This window comes from Hipposideros armiger, unplaced genomic scaffold (genome assembly GCF_001890085.2).
Source record: "Hipposideros armiger isolate ML-2016 unplaced genomic scaffold, ASM189008v1 scaffold_14, whole genome shotgun sequence".
Taxonomy (NCBI): domain Eukaryota; kingdom Metazoa; phylum Chordata; class Mammalia; order Chiroptera; family Hipposideridae; genus Hipposideros; species Hipposideros armiger.
In genome coordinates, this window is record NW_017731364.1 from 1828289 (window position 1) to 1851807 (window position 23519).

At 35.0% G+C, this 23519-nt stretch overlaps 1 protein-coding gene across 11 annotated transcripts in view; it reads left to right on the plus strand.

Annotated features, from left to right (window-relative positions):
* The window catches only part of KLHL24 (kelch like family member 24), a 38238-nt gene that overhangs the window by 6671 nt on the left and 8048 nt on the right, over positions 1 to 23519 (plus strand). For 5 of the 11 annotated variants that reach the window (XM_019668351.1, XM_019668336.1, XM_019668315.1 and 2 more), the window contains 6 exons: positions 39 to 101; positions 4748 to 5728; positions 15353 to 15537; positions 16487 to 16605; positions 20179 to 20367; positions 21448 to 21636. In XM_019668351.1, the coding sequence (XP_019523896.1) occupies positions 4809 to 5728; positions 15353 to 15537; positions 16487 to 16605; positions 20179 to 20367; positions 21448 to 21636 (1602 nt within the window). In that variant the 5' untranslated portion in view covers positions 39 to 101; positions 4748 to 4808. Of the gene's footprint in view, positions 1 to 38; positions 102 to 844; positions 950 to 3626; positions 3778 to 4747; positions 5729 to 15352; positions 15538 to 16486; positions 16606 to 20178; positions 20368 to 21447; positions 21637 to 23519 lie in introns of all 11 variants that reach the window. The other 6 variants (XM_019668387.1, XM_019668379.1, XM_019668325.1 and 3 more) reach the window with 3 other exon arrangements.

A 23519-nucleotide genomic window follows, 5' to 3' on the forward strand; every position in this document is an offset into this window, starting at 1 on the left:
TATCTGATTTATATGTTGCTGTTCTCCATTTATTTTAGGTGTGAAAATTAAGACAACACAAATATTTTGACTGAGGCTTTGATCAAGCAAATGCTGAAAAGGTATTTAATATTTATAAAGTATCGAAACATTTTTATTAGAGAATCTAAACCACTTTCCTTTCTTTAACCAGGGTTCACTTAGGCCAGTCAGAGTCACAGGGACAATTCTAACCTTAAGATCATAAAGGAAGGCAGTGTCACAGTCATTTCCGCTACCAAATAACCCTCTCCTTTGTACTCCATGATATCCTTAGTCCCTCCTTTACATTTTTCCCCAGTCTTAGAGACACTAAAATAAGTTATCACCACTCATTTTTCTGGAACATAAGCCAAAAACATAATTTTAAATCCACTTAGCAACCAGAAACAAGGCCTACAACATTTATGAGTTCTGCAATTGGAAATAAACCTTAGAGTATCCTTAACCAGAAGAATCTTTCGGTTAAGAAAAGTCTTCCTATCAAATAACTCTGTAGCTTTAGAAATAAAGCTCTGGAAGAAATAAGAGCGAAAAAGAGATATTAGCTTTTCTAGACAAATCATGTGACTTTTATCAGTCAGTCATTGACAAGGCAGTCTGATCATCCTTTCATCCACAAACTTTACAGATACAGCTTTCAGTAATTATATTTCCTTTGAACAATCATTTTCCTCTTGTTTTGTCCAGAGATGCCTATTTAGTTGCTTGTTTTTTCCATTACTAGTTAAAACACTTTACTTGTGTAAAATGGGAAAACAAAGGTAAGTGAATTACATCTGGAAGCCCAAAAGATAAACTTTGAAATGCATCTCATATTTCTTAGACCCTCCTGTGCAAATCACTTACCCTGGAATCAACAGGAAGAATTTGTATTTTGTGCTGTTGTGGAGACTGGTTAATGGGAGAGTTTTCAGAAAGTCCAGAGAAAGTAAGTGATGTCCAAAAAGCCAGGCCAAAGCTGCTTGGAAGGAAACAGCCCAGATCTAAGAGATAGTCTGTCTTACAAATAAAGCAATAAATAAATACGAGTATCTTGTTGCTGTTGAATACTTGGTAATAGCAGGTGATTTTATAGCTGCTCTAATCTAGGATTTTAGTTTTACGTTTTAGTATAAAACCAGTGGAAGACCTCTTGTTGGTCAATAATTAAAGAACCAGCTATGAGAATAAAGGGCAGAAAATAGCATAAAAAGACAGATCCTTAACTCAAAAAAAGTTTTAATCAGCCTCATATTAACACTTATTCAATATGCTATTCCCAATTTATCAGATACAGTAAGATACCAGCTAACAAATACCTAATACAGTAAGATTACTAGATACAGAAAAGAGTAACTTTTTGTTTTCTTACTTGTCCCTTTTAGGGAAATTTTTAGTTCTTGCAGCATGTTACCTGTTTTGCATTCTGAACACATTTTCACTTAAACATTGAGAAAAGAAAAATGTATGGAAGCAGAAGGCTTAAGATTTTTGTTGTTAGCGCCAGTAATTCTATCATTAGTGAAAAACATTAGTTAGTGTGAATTTTTTATAAACCTGAAATGCAATAAGAATTTTAATTAAATAAGCTAATTTGAAGATTAAGTTCTTGATTAAGGAACCTGAGATATCTAATTCAACCATAATTTGAATTTAGATTAGTAAAGCATTAAGATTAAAATATGAGTTATATTCTATATCACCAATCTATTTATGTTTATCATAATTGAATGTTTATCACTTATGATATTACATGTTTTGAACTTTTTGCAGTTTCAACAACAAAAAAGTTGACATTCAGGCTCAGCAGTGATTTTTTTCTAGAGAGGATAGGTTTCTGTGTTTTGAACTGTTACCGAGATAACTTCAGATTAAAAGCATATTTGATAATGTTGTAAATATTTTGTAGGGTGACAGATGGTCACATATCTTGCTAGAGAGACCGCATCATGGATGGGGTAGAGGCTTGATCACTGCACTGTACACCTGAAGCTGATGTTGTATAATATTGTATGTCAACTATAAGTGAATATATATATATATATATATGTATATATATATGTATATATACATATATATATATATATTCTAGTCATGGGACGTGGAGTATAGTGTGGGAGTGGAGTCAAGGGAATTGTAATAGGTATGTATGATATTGGGGGGCAGGAGTGGGGCGGTGGATTGGGGGCGGGGGGTTGTCACCTCGAGGGGTAAAAAGTATAACTATTGCACTGTGTTGTACAGCTGAAACTACTTCTAGAAATGTGTATTTCACAATAAATAAAAAATAAACATATTTGATATAAATGCTACTGCCCATGTATGGGAGCTTGGAATTCAGAAATGATTATATGTGTTATAAATGAATTTTTAAATTTTAACCCATATATATGTGCATGTGCCTGTGGACGTGCACATACTTGCATTATCAGTATAACCCAAGAAGCTAGATGACTTACAATGAGGCAAACATGAACTCTCTAAGTAATCAGGAAAATCTTAAAAAGCATGGGAAGAAACACCTCTTTATTTATTTATTTATGGTTAATGTTAATACAGTTTAAAACTAAAAAAATATTTTAAATTCAGAGGTAATTTTATTCATTTAGGTATAAAATTAACAAAATGAAGTTTTTATTTGTTGTCAGGCAAATCTGTCACTTAAAACTTCCAAAGTATAATTATATTACAGTTCAAAATCTAGCTTACTTGGACCATAACATGTGTAGACAAATATTCCCTCAAATTTAAAAGAAACTAATTTTACTGACTGAATATCTGGTAGTTAGTTTGTCAACATTGTTCCAAAAATCAGCCATTCATAGACATTCTCTTGGGTTTATTTTTTACTTGTGTATGTGTTCATTTAAATAGGCCTCCTACATGAGCTTTTTTTGCCATAACTGTTTCATTACATTACAAACCTTTGTTACACATTCAGAAAATAAATTGCGTATATGTATTAGTATACTTGGAACTTTCTGATGTTTGTTTGTTTTTCTTAACTTAGAAGTGAGGGGAAAGTTTATTCCTATCAGTCTTACTTTGTAAATAGTTCCTGCCTATTTAGAAAAGTCGGTCTTAATCTTGTATATGAAGTCCTAAGGTTGTAAAACCAGCTTTTTTGTTAATTATAACAACAATCTCATAGGGTATTATGAGGATTAAATTAAATAATCCATATGAAGAATTTAAAAAGTGCCAGACACATGGTAAGCAGTCCAAAAAAACAATTAGTGGTGGTCTGTGTTGTTTTTTAGTGCATATAAGGAAATAGAGCCTCCCCAGGTTTTGTCAGACTATAATAGTAGATACAAAATTATTACACAGATTTGGCTCTTAATAACTCTTAAAGTCTTACATGGTAGATTTCCAAGAACTTCCTCAGTTTTTGCCAGGATTCTTAGAGGGGACCAAAATGACCGTTCTTCAGTCATTTTAGGATTTTTAAAATCACAGTCCACATGCCCTCAGCAGGGATTTCCCTATGAACATACTGCCTCTGAATCCTCACCTAGTGACCCCAGATAAAAATAGCATTTGTGTTACATGTCTTTATTACATTTGTTAAAATGCTTGAATTTTTTTTTTTTTTTTTTACTTTACCTGCAAAATGGGGGATGGAGAGAGGAATGGAAGAGAAAAAGATTATGTACAGAATGCAAGCATTTAGGTGTCCTAAGATGTTGTTACAGCCAGGTACTTTTCCCTAAACAATTAGAATAGCCTGGTGTACATCTGCTCACGGAAAATCCTATCACCTAGACTTCAGGAAAAGTAAGTGCCAATTTATATGAACAAGCAAGAAAACATTTAATAGAAGCTTAAGTGGGAACTGTACTATCCATACCAATGTTGTCTATGTTGCCTTATATTGTTATTTTATCTTTTTGTGAATATGCTTTGTCTCAAATATATATGTATGTATGATGTGTGTGTGTGTGTGTGTGTGTGTGTGTACCCTCAACAGCAGTACCTTACATCTCTAAACCATAGGCCTAGCACAGTGTCTTGACAATAACTGACACACAATAGGTATTTCTTGATAATGACAGTAATGGAAGTGACAGAATTAAGTAAATTCAATGAGGGAATTGATGAAAGTTGGAAGTATCTAGTGAATATTGGAACTAGGAAATATGGGTCATTAGGGTGATTGAAAAAGGAGGACAAAGATAAGAATAAATAAGAATATGAAAAAGAATATATAATAGAATGAGTTACTTCTTGATTTTGATATTTCATATTTTCTTGCCCATATGTCACATAGGAACTTAAAAAATTTATTGTGTGATAGGGTATGCAAAACAGTCTTAAATTAAGATTGTTGACTCTAGTTTCAATTTTATTTGTGGCTTATGAATGTAGGATGGCATCCTGTTTTGGGGGGAGAAACACTTATATTAGGATTCTGACTGTAGTCAGATTCTGTGTCTTACAGTATTCTGACTTAACTCTACAGTCAGTAGATGAAACCCTGCTATGCAAAACTGGAGACAAGGTTATTAGTAATTCACAAACTACATAGTTTTCTTTCAGCTGAGGGAAGGGGAGCATAAGGAGTCCTATGCAAATTACGCCACAATTATTACTCATTGTGCAAATGCAATTTTTATTAAAATGAAATGGTGCTGTATACCCTATATGAAATATATTAATGGTGTGATTTTGTTATAGTGTTAACATCAAAATAAAATACTGAATTTTTTACATATTGAAATGTTTTCACTTTTTTTTTAATTTTTAGCCACATAAAGAAGATCCCTAGCAGTCATTTCTCAGCAATTATTTAGTCAACTGATGTAACAATGGTCCTAATATTGGGACGAAGACTAAACAGAGAGGATCTCGGGGTGCGTGATTCCCCAGCAATTAAGCGTAAAGTTTTTGAGATGGACCCAAAATCTCTGACAGGCCACGAGTTTTTCGACTTCTCCTCAGGATCGTCCCATGCTGAAAACATACTCCAGATATTTAATGAATTCCGAGATAGCCGCTTGTTCACAGATGTTATCATTTGTGTGGAAGGAAAAGAATTTCCTTGCCATAGAGCTGTCCTCTCAGCCTGTAGTAGCTATTTCAGAGCTATGTTTTGTAACGATCACAGGGAAAGCCGAGAAATGTTGGTTGAAATCAACGGTATTTTAGCTGAAGCTATGGAATGTTTTCTGCAGTATGTGTATACTGGAAAGGTGAAGATCACAACAGAGAACGTACAGTATCTCTTTGAAACATCAAGCCTCTTTCAGATCAGTGTTCTCCGCGATGCATGCGCCAAGTTCTTGGAGGAGCAACTTGATCCTTGTAATTGCTTAGGAATCCAGCGCTTTGCTGATACCCATTCACTCAAAACACTCTTCACAAAATGCAAGAATTTTGCATTACAGACTTTTGAGGATGTGTCTCAGCATGAAGAATTTCTTGAGCTTGACAAAGATGAACTTATCGATTATATTTGTAGTGATGAACTTGTTATTGGTAAAGAGGAGATGGTTTTTGAAGCTGTCATGCGTTGGGTCTATCGTGCTGTTGATCTGAGAAGACCACTATTACATGAGCTCCTGACACATGTGAGACTTCCTCTGTTGCATCCCAACTACTTTGTTCAAACAGTTGAGTTGGACCAATTGATCCAGAATTCTCCTGAGTGTTATCAATTGTTGCATGAAGCAAGACGGTACCACATACTTGGGAATGAGATGATGTCCCCAAGGACTAGGCCACGAAGGTGAGAAGACTGTTTACAAATTATCTACAATATAATTAACAAAAGTTTTTGTTTTTAATTTAACCCTGTTGAATGTAATCTCAGTATAGTTATTCATATGTGTTGTTTACATGTGGATTTATATAAATATTTGGATTATGTAAATCATTAGAATGTCTCCCATTGAAGACTAGATTCAACGATAGCTTTTTTTGTTATTGTTGTTCTGAGCTATCAGAGGGTGTTGCAAAGGGTATTTGTAACTGTGCATGTCTCAACACATTTCTAGTAATTTCTTGTAACCTTTGTAGGGTCCCAAAATATTCCACTTTTCTTTCCAGAAGGTCTTTGTATATAAAGTAGCTAAACACTTTAGCAGCCACTTTTGGACTACCTCTACTTATAAAAAAATAATTTGCACATTCACAGGCTAACCTTTTTCCTAACAGACAACATGAAATACAGAAGTGAAGTAAGCAAGCTGGTATACATTAAGTGGATTCTCAGATGTAAAACCCAAGCCTCAGCTTTTTTTCTCATTGCCACAGTTATTATATTTAATGTCAATCTCAATTTTTAATTTTTTTTCTTCTTAAAAAAAATTACATCATTATACAGAATTTGGAAAATTAATGTTAAAGGGCAGGGATGCAATTAAGTATTGTGCTATGTTTGTATCTTACAAGGGGTTACTTCTGTGAAACACCTGTAGATTTTTAACTCAGACTATAGAAATATAACTCCATGCCTTACTAATAGAAGGAATACTATTAAACATACAGTCAGCCCTCCATATCTGTGGGTGCGAAATCCAACCTCAGATTGAAAATATTTGGGGGACAAGAGGGCACGAAATCTCAGAAAGTTCCAAAAGGCAAAACTTGAATTTACCACACCAAGCGCTACACTGAATCCAAGTGAATGAAGTGATGTGTAGGCAAATACAGGTTACATGCAAATACTACCTCATTTTATATAAAGGACCTGAGCATCCACGATTTGGTATCCGCGGGCATCCTAGAACCCATCTCCTGTGGATACCAAGCAATGACTGTCCTTCACTGTGAATAAGTGAGAAATGGCTATTGTGAGAAATACTAAAGAATTTTTTTATAATAATACTTTTCTAATAAAGCTAAGGGCAGTATGTTTTTTTGTGACAAAAAACACATAAAAATTACTACCTTAACCATATTTAAGTTACCATTCAAGAGTGTTAAATATATTCACATTGTTGTATAACTAGTGTTTATTTTTATTTTATAATACTATCTCCACTTTTCCTGTGAATTTAGTATAGTTCTCAAACCACATTTTTAACTTTGATCTTGATAAATATTGTTTCGAGCATGATTAAAATTGAGCATATTGTAAGATGACATGACTAAAATCTATGACTTTGGATATAGCAAGACGTAATCTGTTCTTTCATATGTAAAATGAGAATGATAAATGATGCTTACTTTATAGGTTTTGTCATTGAAACTATTAAATGCAGTAATCCTTTTGATACTCATCATAGAAAATGTTTAAATGCATAGAAAGTGCTTTAAAATTATTAGGTTGTCGGAAAAGTAATGACGCATTTTTGCAACGAAAAACTGAAAAAATACGTCATGACTTTTCCAACAACCCAATATTAGCTATTTCTTATTAATTATTTACATAGTATAGTGTAGGTATGATCCAATTTAAGAAAACTCCCAGTACTTGACAGTCTGAACTTTTTATAAATTAGATACAATGGTAACTATTTTTACAAAAAAAAAATTAATGTAATGTCTTTTTGTATTAGGGTTAGAGTACATTTTTTTTTTCAAAGTCAGCTACTTAACGTCGATTATAGCTCAACAAAATGAAAAAAATCAGCTGAATTTTAGTTTCAAAAAAGTTGTTTTCTGGGAAAGAAATATAAAATATTTTACTCTTATTCTTTTAACAAAAGACAAAAACAAATAATTTTATTCTATAAATATACTGATTTTTTTTTTAAGTTCCTTTTCTCTTTTAAGGACTGTTAAGAGACTCAGGCTGAGCTTAAGAATGTGGAGTGACCAAGGTTCTTAAATGTATTAAGGAAGCTAAACAGCTTTGGAACTATTCCAGAACTTTTCTGGATATACAGTATCTCTTCAAAGGGAAAATCATGCATTTTTTCCAAACAGAGTCCCCTTGTAGCCCAAGAATGTTTTGGGGTCAAACAGGGCTAATAATACCTATCTTGCATAACTCATAGGGTTAGAATAGGGACCAAGGGATATATGTTGTAAAATCAACATAAGCAGTTTATTATTAATATTATTTATAAAGATATGACCTGAATGAAATCAGATTGTAGCCTAAGGGTGATTAGGTTAGATAATAAATATTCCTGGCTCACTTAATTATTTATTTGCTTTACAAAAATTTATTTTACATCTAATTTTTAAGGGAGCCAATCCATTCTATACAGTGAAACACATCTAAGATTACCATATATCACCTTTTTAGGAGGCAAGTAGAAAAAAATCAAACTAGTTATATTGAATTTGCAGACTATTAGAGATGTAATTGCAGATATTTATTTTATGTAGGCATTATGTGAGGCATGTAAAGAGGAATCCTTTATTTTACAACTCTGCCATCAACTTCTGCCCCTTATATTCTGTCTTTCACTTATTTATTACTGCATGTTAGTACCAGTCACTAGGAATTTCATTATCTGAACAATGTGTATTATTTGTACAGGTTCTCATCTTTCTGAAAAACTTCAAACTTCTTTGAAAAAGGAGTGATGTCTCCACTTCTTCAACTGCAGTTCACTCCTCTGACTTCTGCTCCAGTCACTCTACTGAAACTCCTCTCAATCAGGTCATCACTGACCTTCTATTTATTATTTGTTAGACATCTCTTTTCAGTCTTTATCCAGCTTGATCTCTCGTTAGGATTTCACATTATTAATTGCTTTAATCCCTCTTGAAACTCTCCTTGAGCTTGTGTAGTACCATTTTCCTCGTGGTACTCTTACTTCTCCAGCTGCTCTTTTTCAGAAAGTTTGATGGTTCTATATCTAGTCTTGGAAATGTTGATAGTCCCTTTGGTCCACATCTCTTTGTCTTGCCTTGTATACTTTCCTAGGTGATCTCATCTATTCTCATTGTTTTAATTACCATGCATGCTATTGACTGTCAAACCTATATCTCCAGCCCAGACTTTTCTCTTTCATTCATTCATTCATTCATTCAACCAATGTTAAAATTTTATATGTGTGTGTGTGTGTATTTTTTTTTTACTTGTGGATGCACCTTTAAAAAAATAACATAGGCAAAATAACATCACATGTAAAGTTAGTAATAATTCTTTATTATCTAATACCCAATCCATATTCAAATTTCTCCTAAAGAACCTTGATCCAACCCAGGATCACTCATTGCATCTGGTTATTTCCATGAAGGCTTTTTTATTCCAGAACAATTTCTTTTTCATGGTTCTGACTTGTTGATGGTAAAGTTGTCCGGAAAAAAAATATTACACCTTCTGTATTAGCCTGGTTGCTTCCTTATGGTGTCACTGAGCTATGTTTCCTGGAAACTGTAAGTTGGCTCTGCAAGCTTCAGCTTAGTGGAGACCAGTTAAATATTTTTGACTGGAGTTCATCTTCGGTAATGCGTCACATTAGGAGACACAGCATATCTGGTTGTCTTACAATTAGCAATGCAAAGATTAACTCCAGATTAGAGTGATAACAGTCTGATCCCACCACTGAACAGTTAGGTTAGAGTCCTCACATCAGCCAGTAATTCTTTAATGTTTACCCATACCAAGTATTCTCCAGATCTTAACCCATACTGGGTATTCTACCTATATATACCCACGTGTCTCTTAAAGGACAGAAGAAACCCCAAGATGCATCCAAGAGCATGAACGTTTTGATAGTCTGCACTCCCAGTTGCAAACCCTTGGGTGCGTGGAGAGAAAACAGTGGAGACCAATCACAGAAGGAATAAAGCTTAGGAACAATCATTGTGTTTTTATTAACATATTATGCCACTTTAAATCTCTGTACAAACACCAAGTGCAAGCATCATGATGTGGTCAGAGTACTGGTTTCAGAATCAACTAGCCTGGATTAGAATCTGGCTCTACACAAGTAGTTAATTCCATGACCTTGGGCAAGGCACTTTAAGTTCTCTACATATCAGTTTCTCATCTGTAAAATAAGCATGATACTACCTACCTTGTAAGATTGTTGGGAGGATTGGAGATACCATATGAAAAAATGCATAACCTAGCATTTGACACAAATATGCCTAATAAAAATTACTGGTTTCATGAAGAAAATAAAACACATTTTAAATTTATGCTATACTTTTATAGAATAGGAAATGTGGTTTGAGAGGTAGAAATGCTTGCTATCAAACGTTTTATTTTAAGCATAAATTGTTCGTATATGGAAAAAGATTGATGTTCTTTGCCATACTCCATTGAGCAATAGAGATGACTAAGATTTAAAAGCTACTACCTCTTGTCTACTAATCAGTTACTAGATAATGAATATAGGAACATAATTTCCATAATGAGGACAAGTCCAAGTTCCTATTAGAAACCAGCTGAGAAAACTAAGATAAAGATTTTTTTAAAGAAGTAGTATTTTAAGATTATTTAATAAATGCCTTTATTTCTTATTTTATGGGTGATACAACTGAGGCACAGCTAAGTGAACCAACTTGCTCTTGGTCACAAAATTGCTTAGTGGCAGAGCTAGGGTTAAAATTCAATGTTCTGAATTTTTCTTCCACTCCCTCTTAAGAATGTTATTCTACTATATTATAGGATGCATGTTTCCCATTTTTGTACATGTTAATTCATTGTTATTTTGAATTTAAAACATTTTTACATAAAAGTATACATTGTAAGACTCCTCTACCTAACCCTTGGTATATCAGTTCTTCCCAAAGGATACTCCTGTTACAGATTCTTGAACTCTTTTAAGAAATATTCTTTGCATATAGAAGTGTGTGTGTGTGTGTGTGTGTACGTGTGTACACACATTCCTCCCTACTTTGGTTTATATAAATGGTAGGGTACCATTTTTGCATCTTGTTATTACTTAAAACTATCTTGGTAATTCTATATCACCACATATAGGTCTTTATTTTTATTTATTTTTTACTTTTTATTATGGACATTTTCAAATTCATTCTTTTTAAAAACCTGTATAGCACCCCATTTATGGATACCATAATTTATTTTATTCATCTCTTAATCATGGACATTTATTTAGGTTGTTTATCTATTTTTGCCATTGCAAACAGTGTTCAGTGAATATTCATGTACATGTGTCTGCATACATACACTGATAATTTATAGCATGAATTACTAGAAGTGGAATTGCTCAAAGGATACATGCATTTTTAATTTTGGTAAATACTGTATAAAATTATCTTCCAATCTGTATTTCAACCAAGGAGCTATTCCTTCTCTTAAGGGCTGAAAGCCTCATATTTTTATTTCAGTCCATTATATTGGATTGATGTCATGGTTTTCAGACATATTTGAGTCTTGGAATGGTGACTAGACTATACCACTAACATCTCTCCTCCCTTCCAACTTTCCACTATATGAGAACATACTACATTTCCTATTTCCTATCTTTTTTTAATCAGTTAATCTTCTCAGCCAGGGTCACCTTTTGACCCCTTTTTGTTGATGAAAATTAGTGTGGCAATTCACCTCTCTCTGGCACATTTGGCATTAATAATAAGTGGGTTTGTTATTTCAGCCATTAAGTTCTGTATTTTACCTTTTGAGATTCTTAACTGAACCTGGACATTAATACACATTTTGTTGATTTGGTTTAGAATATCCTGTGGATTTGTAATTATTTTACCTTTCATATAAATCAAAGAGTGTGATCTTTTATGTTGAATTTTTCTTAACCTTATGATGAAAGATGATAATTTTTAAAAAATATTTACCACTGTAGAAAAAGTATAATTTGGTTGTCATACTTCCCTAGAAACAAATGGTGAGACTTAGTACTAACGCAGCAAATATTTGTTATTTCATCACAGCAGGAAATCAGAATTTTTACTTTAAAGGATTAGTAAAATAAAGTAACATTCACTCTTACGTATAGATTGTAGGAGTATCCACAATTTTATTCATCCTGTACTATCGTCTTGACTGCCTTTTTATTCTAATTGCCATTATCAGCTGGTGTAACTTCCTTTAAGACAATCAGCTCAGCCTGAGATAAGTATTTTTCCAAGATCAAGATATAAAAATAACTTTTATTGGATTAACAGTCTCTAATGAGAACACCAGACATCTCTAAGTTAAAAGCCATTTGGCGCAAATAGGACCTTCAGCACAGGTAAAACTATTACTAGTTTGCTGATCCTTCCAGATAAATGCAAATTCCAGTAGACATTGAAATGATCCTTTGTTTAATGGGATTAAGTATTTTAGCCATTAACTTTTTTTTTCTAAGATTTTATCGGGGAATTGGGGGAGGGGAACAGACAAGTTGCTGTCCTTTTGTTCTTCAGTCTAGTTGTGGATGATGTTGCTTCACTGGCCCATGTTGGTATTATCATTGCGCTCTTCCCGGGTGAGGCAGATCAGTCGCCAGCCACTGGACGGCCGCTCACAGCAGCCCTTGGTAGCTCATGCCGGCTGCTGGCCGCTCACGCTGGCTGCCGGCCACACACACGGTAGCTTCTGGCAGCCCACTGTAGCAGGGGCTGCAGCCTACGCTGTCGCCGGCGACTCACGGCCACCCAGCTCCAGGTCCAGCTGTTGTTCACCATCTTAGCTGTAGAGGACAGTGTCACTGGCCCTCATATGTGGGATCCAAACTGGGGCCCTGCTGCTCAGAGCTGGCATCCCAAGCCAGCTCTTAGCCAACGCACCACTTGGCCATTAACTTTTTGTACTGTTTTCTCGTTCCAAGGTGTACAAAAACAAGACAATATGTGTTTATTAAGCTAAGAAGTCTATAAAGACAAGAAAATTCAAGCAAAGTATAAAAAACAAGTAAAATGTTACAAGGGAAATATAAAACAAAATTCTTTATCATAATTACATTGATTTTACATTAAAACAATTAGAAGTAATTGAACCTCAGTTACAATATTTAGCAATTTTTGTTTTGATCAATCAATAAATAAGGCTTTAAGGAATAATCACACGGATTTGTCTTAGAGGTATTTTAAGTATGATTTTAGGGAATGATACTCCTATGGAAAGAAGAATGAGTCACTAGTTATTCTACTAAGTGTCTGGTGCTATCCTCTATTTACTCCTAATATTTTCATTTTGGAATTATTTGGAAGATAGTAAATGTTATTGATACTATTTGAGTCCTTCTAATAATGTTTTACTATAAACTAGGTTTGGGTTATATGATTTGCTGGGTTCCTAAAAATAATTTTTATTGAATCTGTGAACAAAATTCTCTTCTACAATATATATTTCTGATGTTATAATGGAAAAAGTATGCCTGGCATACTTTTGATTTAATCAGTTGAAATAACTGAGTAAATGGAGCTAGAATATAGCAGCTCTATTAAAGGGACATAGCAATATTGCTGAATTCGTTTTCTCGTGTAATTGTGAAACATGACGCTGACTAAAACTACAAATCAGCATTCTGATGCAGTCTTTTTTCCCTCCACTTTAAATAAGAGACGTTAGCATTTTTTCTTCTTGAGACTTAATATTGTAGCAACCATAAAATGCAATTACAGGGCCGGCCAAGTGGCGCGTTGGTTAAGAGCTGGCTTGGGACGCCAGAGGGCCCCGGTTCGGATCCCACATATGATGGCCAGTGACACTGCCCTCCACAGCTAAGATGCTGAACAACAGCTCAACCTGGAGCTGGGCTGCTGTGAGTCGCCGGCTACAGCATAGGCTGCAGCCCCTGCTGCAGTGGGTTGCCATGGGCTACCGTGTGTTGCTAGCAGCCGCTGTGAGCGGCTGTTCAGAAGCCGGCGACTGATCTGCCTCGCCCGGGAAGAGCGCAATGATGGTGCTAACTTGGGCCAGTGAAGCAATGTCCTCCAAAAACTAGAATGAAGAGCAAAAGGACAGCAACTTGTCTGTTCCCCTTCCCCCAATTCCCCAATTAAAAATAAAATCTAAAAAAAAATGCAATTACAAGACTTTTTCATTTCGATTACATTTGTGAAATATAAAAGTCAAATAACTAAAATTCCAAAACTATCTGTTGGCTCTTATGAATAAAAGAAGCTTGGATAAGCTCTTAGTTTTTCCTGTCTCTATCTTAAATTTAAACTACAAAATATTCAAGAAGCCAGTGTTTAATGTAAACCTCATAGTGCTCTTTAAAGTTGTTTTTTCCCATTCTAAAAATGCTCATTATTGTTTTGAAAACTTGTGTTGATGGAAAATGGGAAGCTACACAATCCAGAGACAACCATTAGTATTTTGGTATATTCTTTCCAGACATATTTTTTTATAGTATTGATTGTTCTTTGCTATTACTTTAGTAACAGTTTTAGCAACTACCCAACATTTTGAGTTGGATTACCTTAATTTACTTAACTTTTAAAATTTTATTTTAAAACATAATTTTTGAGCAAATATATGTACATATATATATAATCATGTGTCACTTAAAGACAGGGACGTGTTCGGAAACATGCATCATTACACAATTTCATCGTTGTGCAAACATAGTGTGCACTTACACACACCTAGGCTGTATGGTATAGACTATGCTCCTGGGCTACATGCCTCTACAGCATGTTACTGTACGAAACAACATGAGATTAATTCAAACACAAGAAAAATGCTGCAATCAAGAGATGTGATAAACAGAAGATGTTTGAGGCTGCTGCCAAGTGTAATATGGCATACTGTTTCACAGCAAATAAAAAGTATAGTAAATACATAAACCAATAACATAGTCACTTACTGTCAAGTATTATGTCCTGTACATAATCGTACATGTTATACTTTATATGACTGGCAGTGCAGTATGTTCATTTACACCAGCATCACCACAAGCACTTGAGTAATGCATTGTGCTATGATGTTATGATGGCTATGATGTCATCATAGCTATGATATCACTAGGCAATAGGAATTTTTCAGCTCCATTATAATCTTATGGGACCACCCTTCTATATGCAGTCTGTTGTTGACCAAAATGTCGTTACGTGGTTTATGACTGTAGTCCTTTAAATGGTATTAGGTCATACAGTGAATTGGTTTTTTTAGAGCTAACAATCTGATGAAAAAGCAACGTTTTCCTACACTTAGAAAAAGTGCTTTATCTTACCTTGTGTGGTTATGCATATCTGAATTGCTGTAAAACTTCATTTCAAAGTCATCCTTAATATTATCAGCGTTCCAGTTGAGTTACGTAGAATCTTTGGACTGCTTTACAATTTTTGATGGCAAAACTTCTAGAAAAATATACCCACAGGAATTTTCTGTGGCAAAATGATGTCACTAACTCCCTTATAAAAGTTCTGGAAATAATAATTGGTAACCTGTATTATTTGGCACTTGCACATAGAGAATAAACTTAACTATTTATATTAGTGTTCCACTTTATGATGGTTTGTTATTAGGGTTTTATCACTCTTGAGTATATTTCAATTTATTATTTATTCATTCTTATAATGATTATTTTAGGTCAACTGGCTATTCTGAGGTGATAGTTGTCGTTGGAGGCTGTGAACGAGTTGGAGGATTTAATCTTCCGTACACTGAATGCTATGACCCTGTGACAGGAGAATGGAAGTCTTTAGCTAAGCTTCCAGAATTTACCAAATCGGAGTATGCGGTCTGTGCTCTAAGGAATGACATTCTTGTTTCAGGTAAATAAGAATTATTATAGTAGCTACTTTTAATTTGAACGTAGCATAGCTGTTTCAAATGATAACAGTGTCTCAAAAGAAAACAGTGAATGTGGACATGCCCACTTTAGGCAGATCAGTTTATACAACAAATAAAACTGAGAATGACTTTGCTCTTCATAACAGACACAAGGTGATACAAAGTGATTTACAAAAGATCCACCAGAAAATGCCTTTAATCATATATTTTAAATGTTCTCAAATGCAAATAGAATATGGTATAATTTTTTAATACTTTTACCTGTTTGTTTTAAGGAGCATGGTAAAGTATGCAAAGTCAGAAGTATTCTAGAATTTAGCATCTCTAACCCACCCATGTTTTCTGAGGTTCTCCCCAAAGTTTATGAAATAGGATTTTTGTCAAAATTCTTGAACTTTTTTTTTTTTATAATATGTGATATGCTACCTCTCAAACAAGGCAATAAAATGACAGGCTATACGAAGTATAACTACAGTATCTATGGTCTGAAAACTGTTAATTTTTCATTACCAGCTTTGCAGATATTACTATATATTGAACAGTATAATAACATTTATTTTATACAGTGGTATGCTTTTTTAAAAATGGGTTATTTTTTTTAAATCTTTTAAAAATAATTCTGTTGTTTGGGTGCTCCTGATGCCTGACTCCTAAAATTAAAAATGGTTAACTTAACAATGCATTTGTAAAATTAATAGTCTGAATTTTATTATTTGGGGCCTGTAATTATTATTTCTCAAGATAACAATTTGCAAAGTTTAAATCTGCTCTGTAGAACTATTTCCATTAAGTTGTAAGAGGATCCTTGTTTCACTTACTGAACGGAATTCTCAAATTCTTGGACTGAGTGAATAAATCCCATGTTTATATATGTATATTATTGGTGATATATATGTATATTACTGTGTGTGCACTGTTTTGCATTTAAAGGTGGAAGAATCAATGGCCGTGATGTCTGGATTTATAATTCACAGTTAAATATTTGGATCAGAGTTGCTTCTCTAAATAAAGGCAGATGGCGTCACAAAATGGCTGTCCTCCTTGGTAAAGTAAGACAAACCACTTTTTATTACTATTGCTGATACATTTCCAAAACAAATACCACAGCTGAATCCTTCATTTTACTCACCCTCTGGGTATTTTGGATTCAAATTGTATTTCCTTCCATTTCTAACCTCAATAGATAAACTGAAGATATAAACAATTTGACACTGTACTTTTGAAAGGCTATTTTGTTCTCCCAAGTTGGAATTTGTGGCAGTGCAGCACATTCATGCACCACTGGAGTCTAAATGCCTAAGAAGCATTGGAAAATAAAGGCGTTACATCAAGTACAAACACAGGCTAATGTCTAATCCAAGCATCTTTTTCCTTTTACTGACTTTGGCAGTCAGGCAGACAAATTTTTATCTACCGTGATGTTATTTTAGCTTTTTTATTTGTATAAATAAGGACAAAACAAATTTAAAATAAGGGTTAAGATAAACTCAATAATGTATTTTAAAGAAAACTTCTTATCGACTACAGCAAATAAATATTATTAAAAAATATATAATTTGGTTCTGAACCATTCACCATCCTTAGGAACTTGAGAATCACTTGTAGACTAGTGGTTCCAAACTTTTCCAAAGCAACTACACCCTCTTTTTAAAAGTTAAATCTAATATAAAAGTCCATTCCATAAAACAGATAAAAATACAGCAGTTATACCAAGGACTAGTGAGGCTCTTTAGCTTTTCCCTGCCTCCATCTGTATCATCTCCTCCAAAACCACCTCAAATTGATGAACAGACCAAGCAAAAGCAGCATACTTGCTTGCATGTGTATTTTTGACTGGTCCCCTAGCACTCCTTTCTAAAAAGATAGCTACCTCTTAAGCCCGCCTATAGAGACATTTGAGAGCCACCAATGAAAAAACAAAACTCTGATTGAAACTGAGATGGTGCCAGAACCCTTCCTACCCAGCCTCCCATCAGTCCTTCCCTCCCCGTCACCACAGAGGCTTCTTGAAATGTCTATACTGTAGAGTACTAGAGCTCCTCAAAGCACATTTTGAAAGCTACTATCAATTCCTAAGGAAATGAACCTATTGTGCTGCTGCTGTTGACAAGGTCAATGAAATAATGAGGACTTTGAGATAGATGTAGAGGAAATAAAATATAAAAAAAGATATAATTACTTAGTCTGGACAAACAAAGGTAATGAAAATGATTATGTCTCAAGTGCTACGTATGGGTTGGTGAATACAAATTTCTTTGACAAATATTAATATACTTGATGTGAAGGTACTCAAAACCTGAAATCATTAAATCAAGAAATAAAAGGAATGCTTCCTACCTTATACAAGTACTCAATCCTAAAATTTACATTATCCTAAAAATTACAATATAGGCTGAATTCAAACAAAGTTATTTAAATTTATAAATGTTCTCAGTTATAAAGAACTCTGAGATGGTTTGGAATATAGAAACTTAAAGCAGGAAGGAATCTTAGAGAGTACTTAATGTAACGTTTTCGATTCATAAAGAAGCTGAGTCCCAGGAGATCTAGTTACTTGTTCGGGGTTACACAGAAGTGATAAAAGCAGGAGCAAAAGCTCAGATTTTCTTAATCTAGAGGCCTTTTGCCTTGATGCTCACAGCATATATTTTTAATTTCTACGTGTATGGGAATGGTATTAAAGTTTAATCCTCGGGCCGGTCGAGTGGCGTGGGGGTTAAGAGCTGTCTTGGGACCCCAGAGGGCCCCGGTTTGGATTCCACATATGAGGGCCAGTGACACTGCCCTCCACAGCTAAGATGCTGAACAACAGCTCAACCTGGAGCTGGTCTGCCATAAGTCGCTGGCGTTGGCGTAGGCTGCAGCCCCTGCTGCAGTGGGTTGCCATGGGCTACCGTGTGTAACCAGTAGCCAGCGTGAGCGGCCAGCAGCCACCGTGAGCGGCCGTCCAGAAGCCGGGGACTGATCTGCCTCGCCCAGGAAGAGCACAATGATGGTGCCAACTTGGGCCAGTGAAGCAACGTCCTCCACAACTAGACTGAAGAACAAAAGGACAGCAATTTGTCTATTCCCCTTCCCCAATTCCCCAGAGCTGTTCCCATCCCCCAATTCCCCAATTAAAAAAAAAAAAGATTAATCCTCAAAATTATATTATGTGATAGATACTATTATTGTCTACATTTTTAAATTGAGAAAATTAAGGCAGTCTCAGAGAGGATAAGTAAACTGCCCAACGTCTTACAGTGTGTGGCTGAACTAGATAGGAACCCTTCCTCTCCTGACTTCAAAGCCTGTGTCCTTAATTGCTACATTGTACCACAGTTTTCATACCCCTTCTAACTGTATTACCTTGAATAAGTTACTTAACCTCTCTGAGCTGCATGGTGTTAGGAGAACAGATCCACCAACAGATCATTTTAACATAATGCGAGAAATGCAAAATAGAAATGGCATTGGTTGCTATGGAAATTTGGAAGAACACAGAAAGATAAATTGTAGACAGACTTATACATTGAATGACAATGTATAAAGTTTGGCCTTGAGCCTTATGCATTCATTGTTGAACTATTAAAAGGAGTTAATGAGGTATTTCAGGAAGATTAATCTGTGGTTTAGAGTGGAGACCAGGAGATGGAGAGGTATGAAATGATACGGACCCTGAGGAAGATTAGTGGCAATGGGAAACAAAAGGAAGGGACAGATGTGAGAGATACGCAAGAGAGATGTGCAAGAAGACTCAGTAGGCCTTAGTAGTTAATTAGATATGGAGAGAAGAGTTGATGTGACTGGCCATTAAAAGAACTGTGGATGTTAAACTGGAGAGCTCCTTTGAAAGTTTCTTGCATATCTCATGATGTTTAATGGACTATTCTGCATGTAAGTCGTTCAATGACTTGTTTATTCACCTGTCACATGAAGATATTAATTTGCCCCACCTTCCTCATAGTTCTGAAAAGAAAATGTATGTGAAAGTCCTTTGAAATATATAATATAGAGTTCACCATGTGTCAGGTACTTTTCTAGGCATTTGGAAATACCAAAATGAAGAACAAGATATGCCCTGCTTTCAAAGATCTCAGTCTCTAGTAATCCTTACCTAATCTTTCATTTCGTAGCTTTATTACTTTATAATAATCGAATATTTTCATCATCCATGAATGTGAGCATTTAAGCTCAAGCATGTAATTCTCAACTTGAGCAGTATCATCCCTACAGAGGTAAAGATTTGTTCTGGAGGGTGTGAAAAAAACTGTACTGTTTCATGTATAAAGCACAAATATACATACAGTACACAAACAGATGTACAATTATCTGTGGTGTTAAAATTTCATTGGAAGGGGCTATTGTAAAAAAATGCCTAAAAAGACTCCTTCATAGTGGTAAGAGGGATAATTTTTTTTAAAGTCAGAAATTGAGCTAAATATATTGCAGTTATATTGGGTTGTTGGAAAAGTCATGACACATTTTTCAACGAAAAACACAAAAAATACGTCATCACTTTTCCAACCACCTAATAGTTATCAAGGGCTCATTAAAGGGGAGAGATAATTTCATTTTTAGCCAACTAGTTCAAAATTCAGACTTTCGATAATTAAGATTTTTTCCATGTATTTTACATATAGGTATATGTTGTTGGAGGCTATGATGGGCAAAACAGACTTAGCAGCGTAGAATGTTACGATTCCTTTTCAAATCGATGGACTGAAGTTGCTCCCCTTAAGGAAGCAGTGAGTTCTCCTGCTGTGACTAGCTGTGTAGGCAAATTGTTTGTGATTGGTGGAGGACCCGATGATAATACTTGTTCTGATAAGGTAAGCCATGTTCTCTTACAGAAATTACCAGTGATAACATACAAGAAGAGAAATACAGAAGGCTTATAAATAGGTAGCAAAGTTTCTTAGTGTGCGGGGCCTTTTAAAAATTGTCTGGTACTTCATACTATTGGGAGAAAACATTGAATTTCAAGTTACTGAAGTAAAATCCTAGTATAGCTAACAATTTGCTGTAAAAAGCATGGTCCACTCTTTTTGAAATGAGACTAATCTCAATATTGAGAGCTTGTAGTAAATAATTGTCATAAACCTTTTACTGCTATAGTTAGTCTACAGAGTCAAAAAATTATTCACACAAAACAGTTGGGAAGTGAATTAGCAAAGGCTAAGACACAGTAACTAATTATATTTCTTCCAACTGGGTCATTTTCTGCATACTTTAAAAGTATTTTTTAGACCAAAGCAGAGGAAAGGAAACATCCGTAATGTAAATAGAAGAAGACTCAAAGTTGCTGCATTTCTTTGAACTCCTAGGACAAAAGAACTTGTGCCACTCTGACATCTCAGGAAATACCATACTAATCCTGGAAACAAGTATCTATTGCTAATTGGTTTCGCAATAGTTAGCTGAATTTTCAATCAATTTTTTTCTAAATTAACTTTTAATATAATGTGGCCAAAAGTTACATATTTAAAATTCATTAATTCAGAATTTGTGATGATTCAAAGTACGTATACTGAATTGAGGTTACCTTGTGTTCTTTTGAAGAAAGGGCTCCCTAAAAATGTAAAGAAATTATATTCAGATTGAAGCATAGTTATCCTATATAACACAATTTTTAAAAATCTAAACTGTTAATAGAAATAAGTAAACCAAACCTGGCAGCCATTCATCCTGGAAGCAATCTGTTTGTTACTTCGTTCTGCTTGATAGTAATACATTTGCATTTCCTTTGAGAGTTTCATAATTCAGACATTTCACTATCAAGCTAACCTCCCCTAATTCTTTGAATTAATGGGATTTGATTTTTAATCATGTTTCTATATACTGGTTGACTTATTAAGCAAATTTGCATTTTTGTTTAGAAATTTTAATTAAATATTTCTATATATTATTAGGTTCAATCTTATGATCCAGAAACCAATTCTTGGCTACTTCGTGCAGCTATCCCAATTGCCAAGAGGTGTATAACAGCTGTATCCTTAAACAACCTGATCTATGTTGCTGGTGGACTGACCAAGGCAATATACTGTTATGATCCAGTTGAGGATTACTGGATGCATGTACAGAATACATTCAGCCGGCAGGTAATAACATAAAACAATCTAAAAGAAAAAGCAATCTAGGAGGGACCAAGTACAAGACCATTATGAATATAGTATCATTTCACTATTAAAATATTTCATGTATGCTTGAGTTATTTCATAAATTTATAAAACTCGGCATAAAGCATATGGTATACCTGTTTCGAATTCCTTCCAAGAAATTGTTTTATTGAAATAACGTTTTACCATCCCATGGTGAAGTAGCTGTTGTCCTTGGGCTATTGATTTTTTTCCCCTTGACCTTTTTCACAATCCTGCTCTTCTAGTCCTTACTCCTCTCTTGCATATTTCAAAAGATAAGTAATGCTCCCAAACTGTTGTTGTTTTTTTTCTATAGTTAGAGGTTAATTTTTGTGGTTGTTGTACTAGAAATGGCTGTGCTCAGTCTCCTTTATCCACACACTCCGGCCTGCATCTCCCTACTCCTTCCACCCCCTGCTTCCAAAAAACACCTTCCCTCAGCTTTTTGATTCATGGCTCTACACTTTTACCACCAAAATGCCTGACAGTTCTGAAGTTGGAAATCTGTCTCTACCTATAGCACTTCAGAGATGTTGTACTCCCAAAGGTCATTATTAATAATCTCCTAGTCTCATATTCTCTTAGTTTTTCTACTCTACCCTTAAATATGGGTGTTCCTTGAGCCTCTTTCCCCTGCCCTCTTCCAGCTTATACTCCATTCCTGAAGGATCTCATCTACTGACCGGCAGGATGACTTCAAGTCCTTACCTCCATTAATGCCTCTGTCTGCTCCAGACTCAAATTTCCAACTCCCTATTTGATAATGTCCATGGGTGTTCCTCTGCAAGCCTACTTTTTCTGTTTCCAAACAATCTAGTGAATGGAAAACTCTGTTCCTCTCTTACACAGATATGTGGGTTTATTCCCATACCAATCAATTCTTCAACACTAGCTGGGGTGTCTTACAATTCAATTCAGTTATGACACTGTCTACCTGGAGTTAGTGTTAGATTCTACTAGACTGCCACTGCTTCAGATGCCAATCATAAACCACAGGTTGTCCCGGAATTTCTGACTGACCGGCTATAAATCATGATTCTCATAACCCCCTCTTTGGGTTTGGTAATTTGCTAGAATGGCTCACAGAACTCAGAAACACGTAGTTATGTAAGGGTGAGGTCTAGAAGTGTCCCAAGCATAGGAGCTTCTGTCCTTATGGAGTTGAGGTATGCCACCCTCCTGGCACCTGGATGCGTTCACCAACCTGAAAGCTCTCCAAATCCTGTACTTTTAGGATTTTTATGGAGGCTTCATCATGTAAGCATGACCAATTATTAACTCATTTTCCAGCCCTTCTCCCCTCTCCAGAGAATGGGGGGTAGGGCTGAAAGTTCCAGGCTTCTAATTATGGCTTGATCTTTCTGGTGACCGCCCCTATCCAGGAGCCCATCCAGAATTGCCTCATTAGAACGAAAAGATGTTCCTATCACCCAGGAAATTCCAAGGGATTTAGGTGCTCTGTGTCAGGAAATGGGGGCAGAGATAAATATATATATTTCCAATTATTTCATATCTTAGATTTTTCTCACTTTCTTTTAAATTAAATCAATCTAGCATATCAGTTCTATGGCCTCAGAGTTTCTCCTATTCTTTTCAGTTCCGATTGTTCTTGCTTTAATTCAAGCTCTCATGAGTTTACCTAAACTAAAACAATAATAATCTAGTGTTCCTTTTTCTAATGTCTTCCTTTTCTAACCCATTGTTCCACCAGTTATTTTTCCAACAAATGTAATTATGTCTCCTCTCTGATGGAAATGTACTGAATAAAATCCAAGTTTTCCCACTTCATTCTAGGCCTTCTATTATCTGTCCTCTGCTTGCCTTTTCAGCTTCACTTTCTGCAA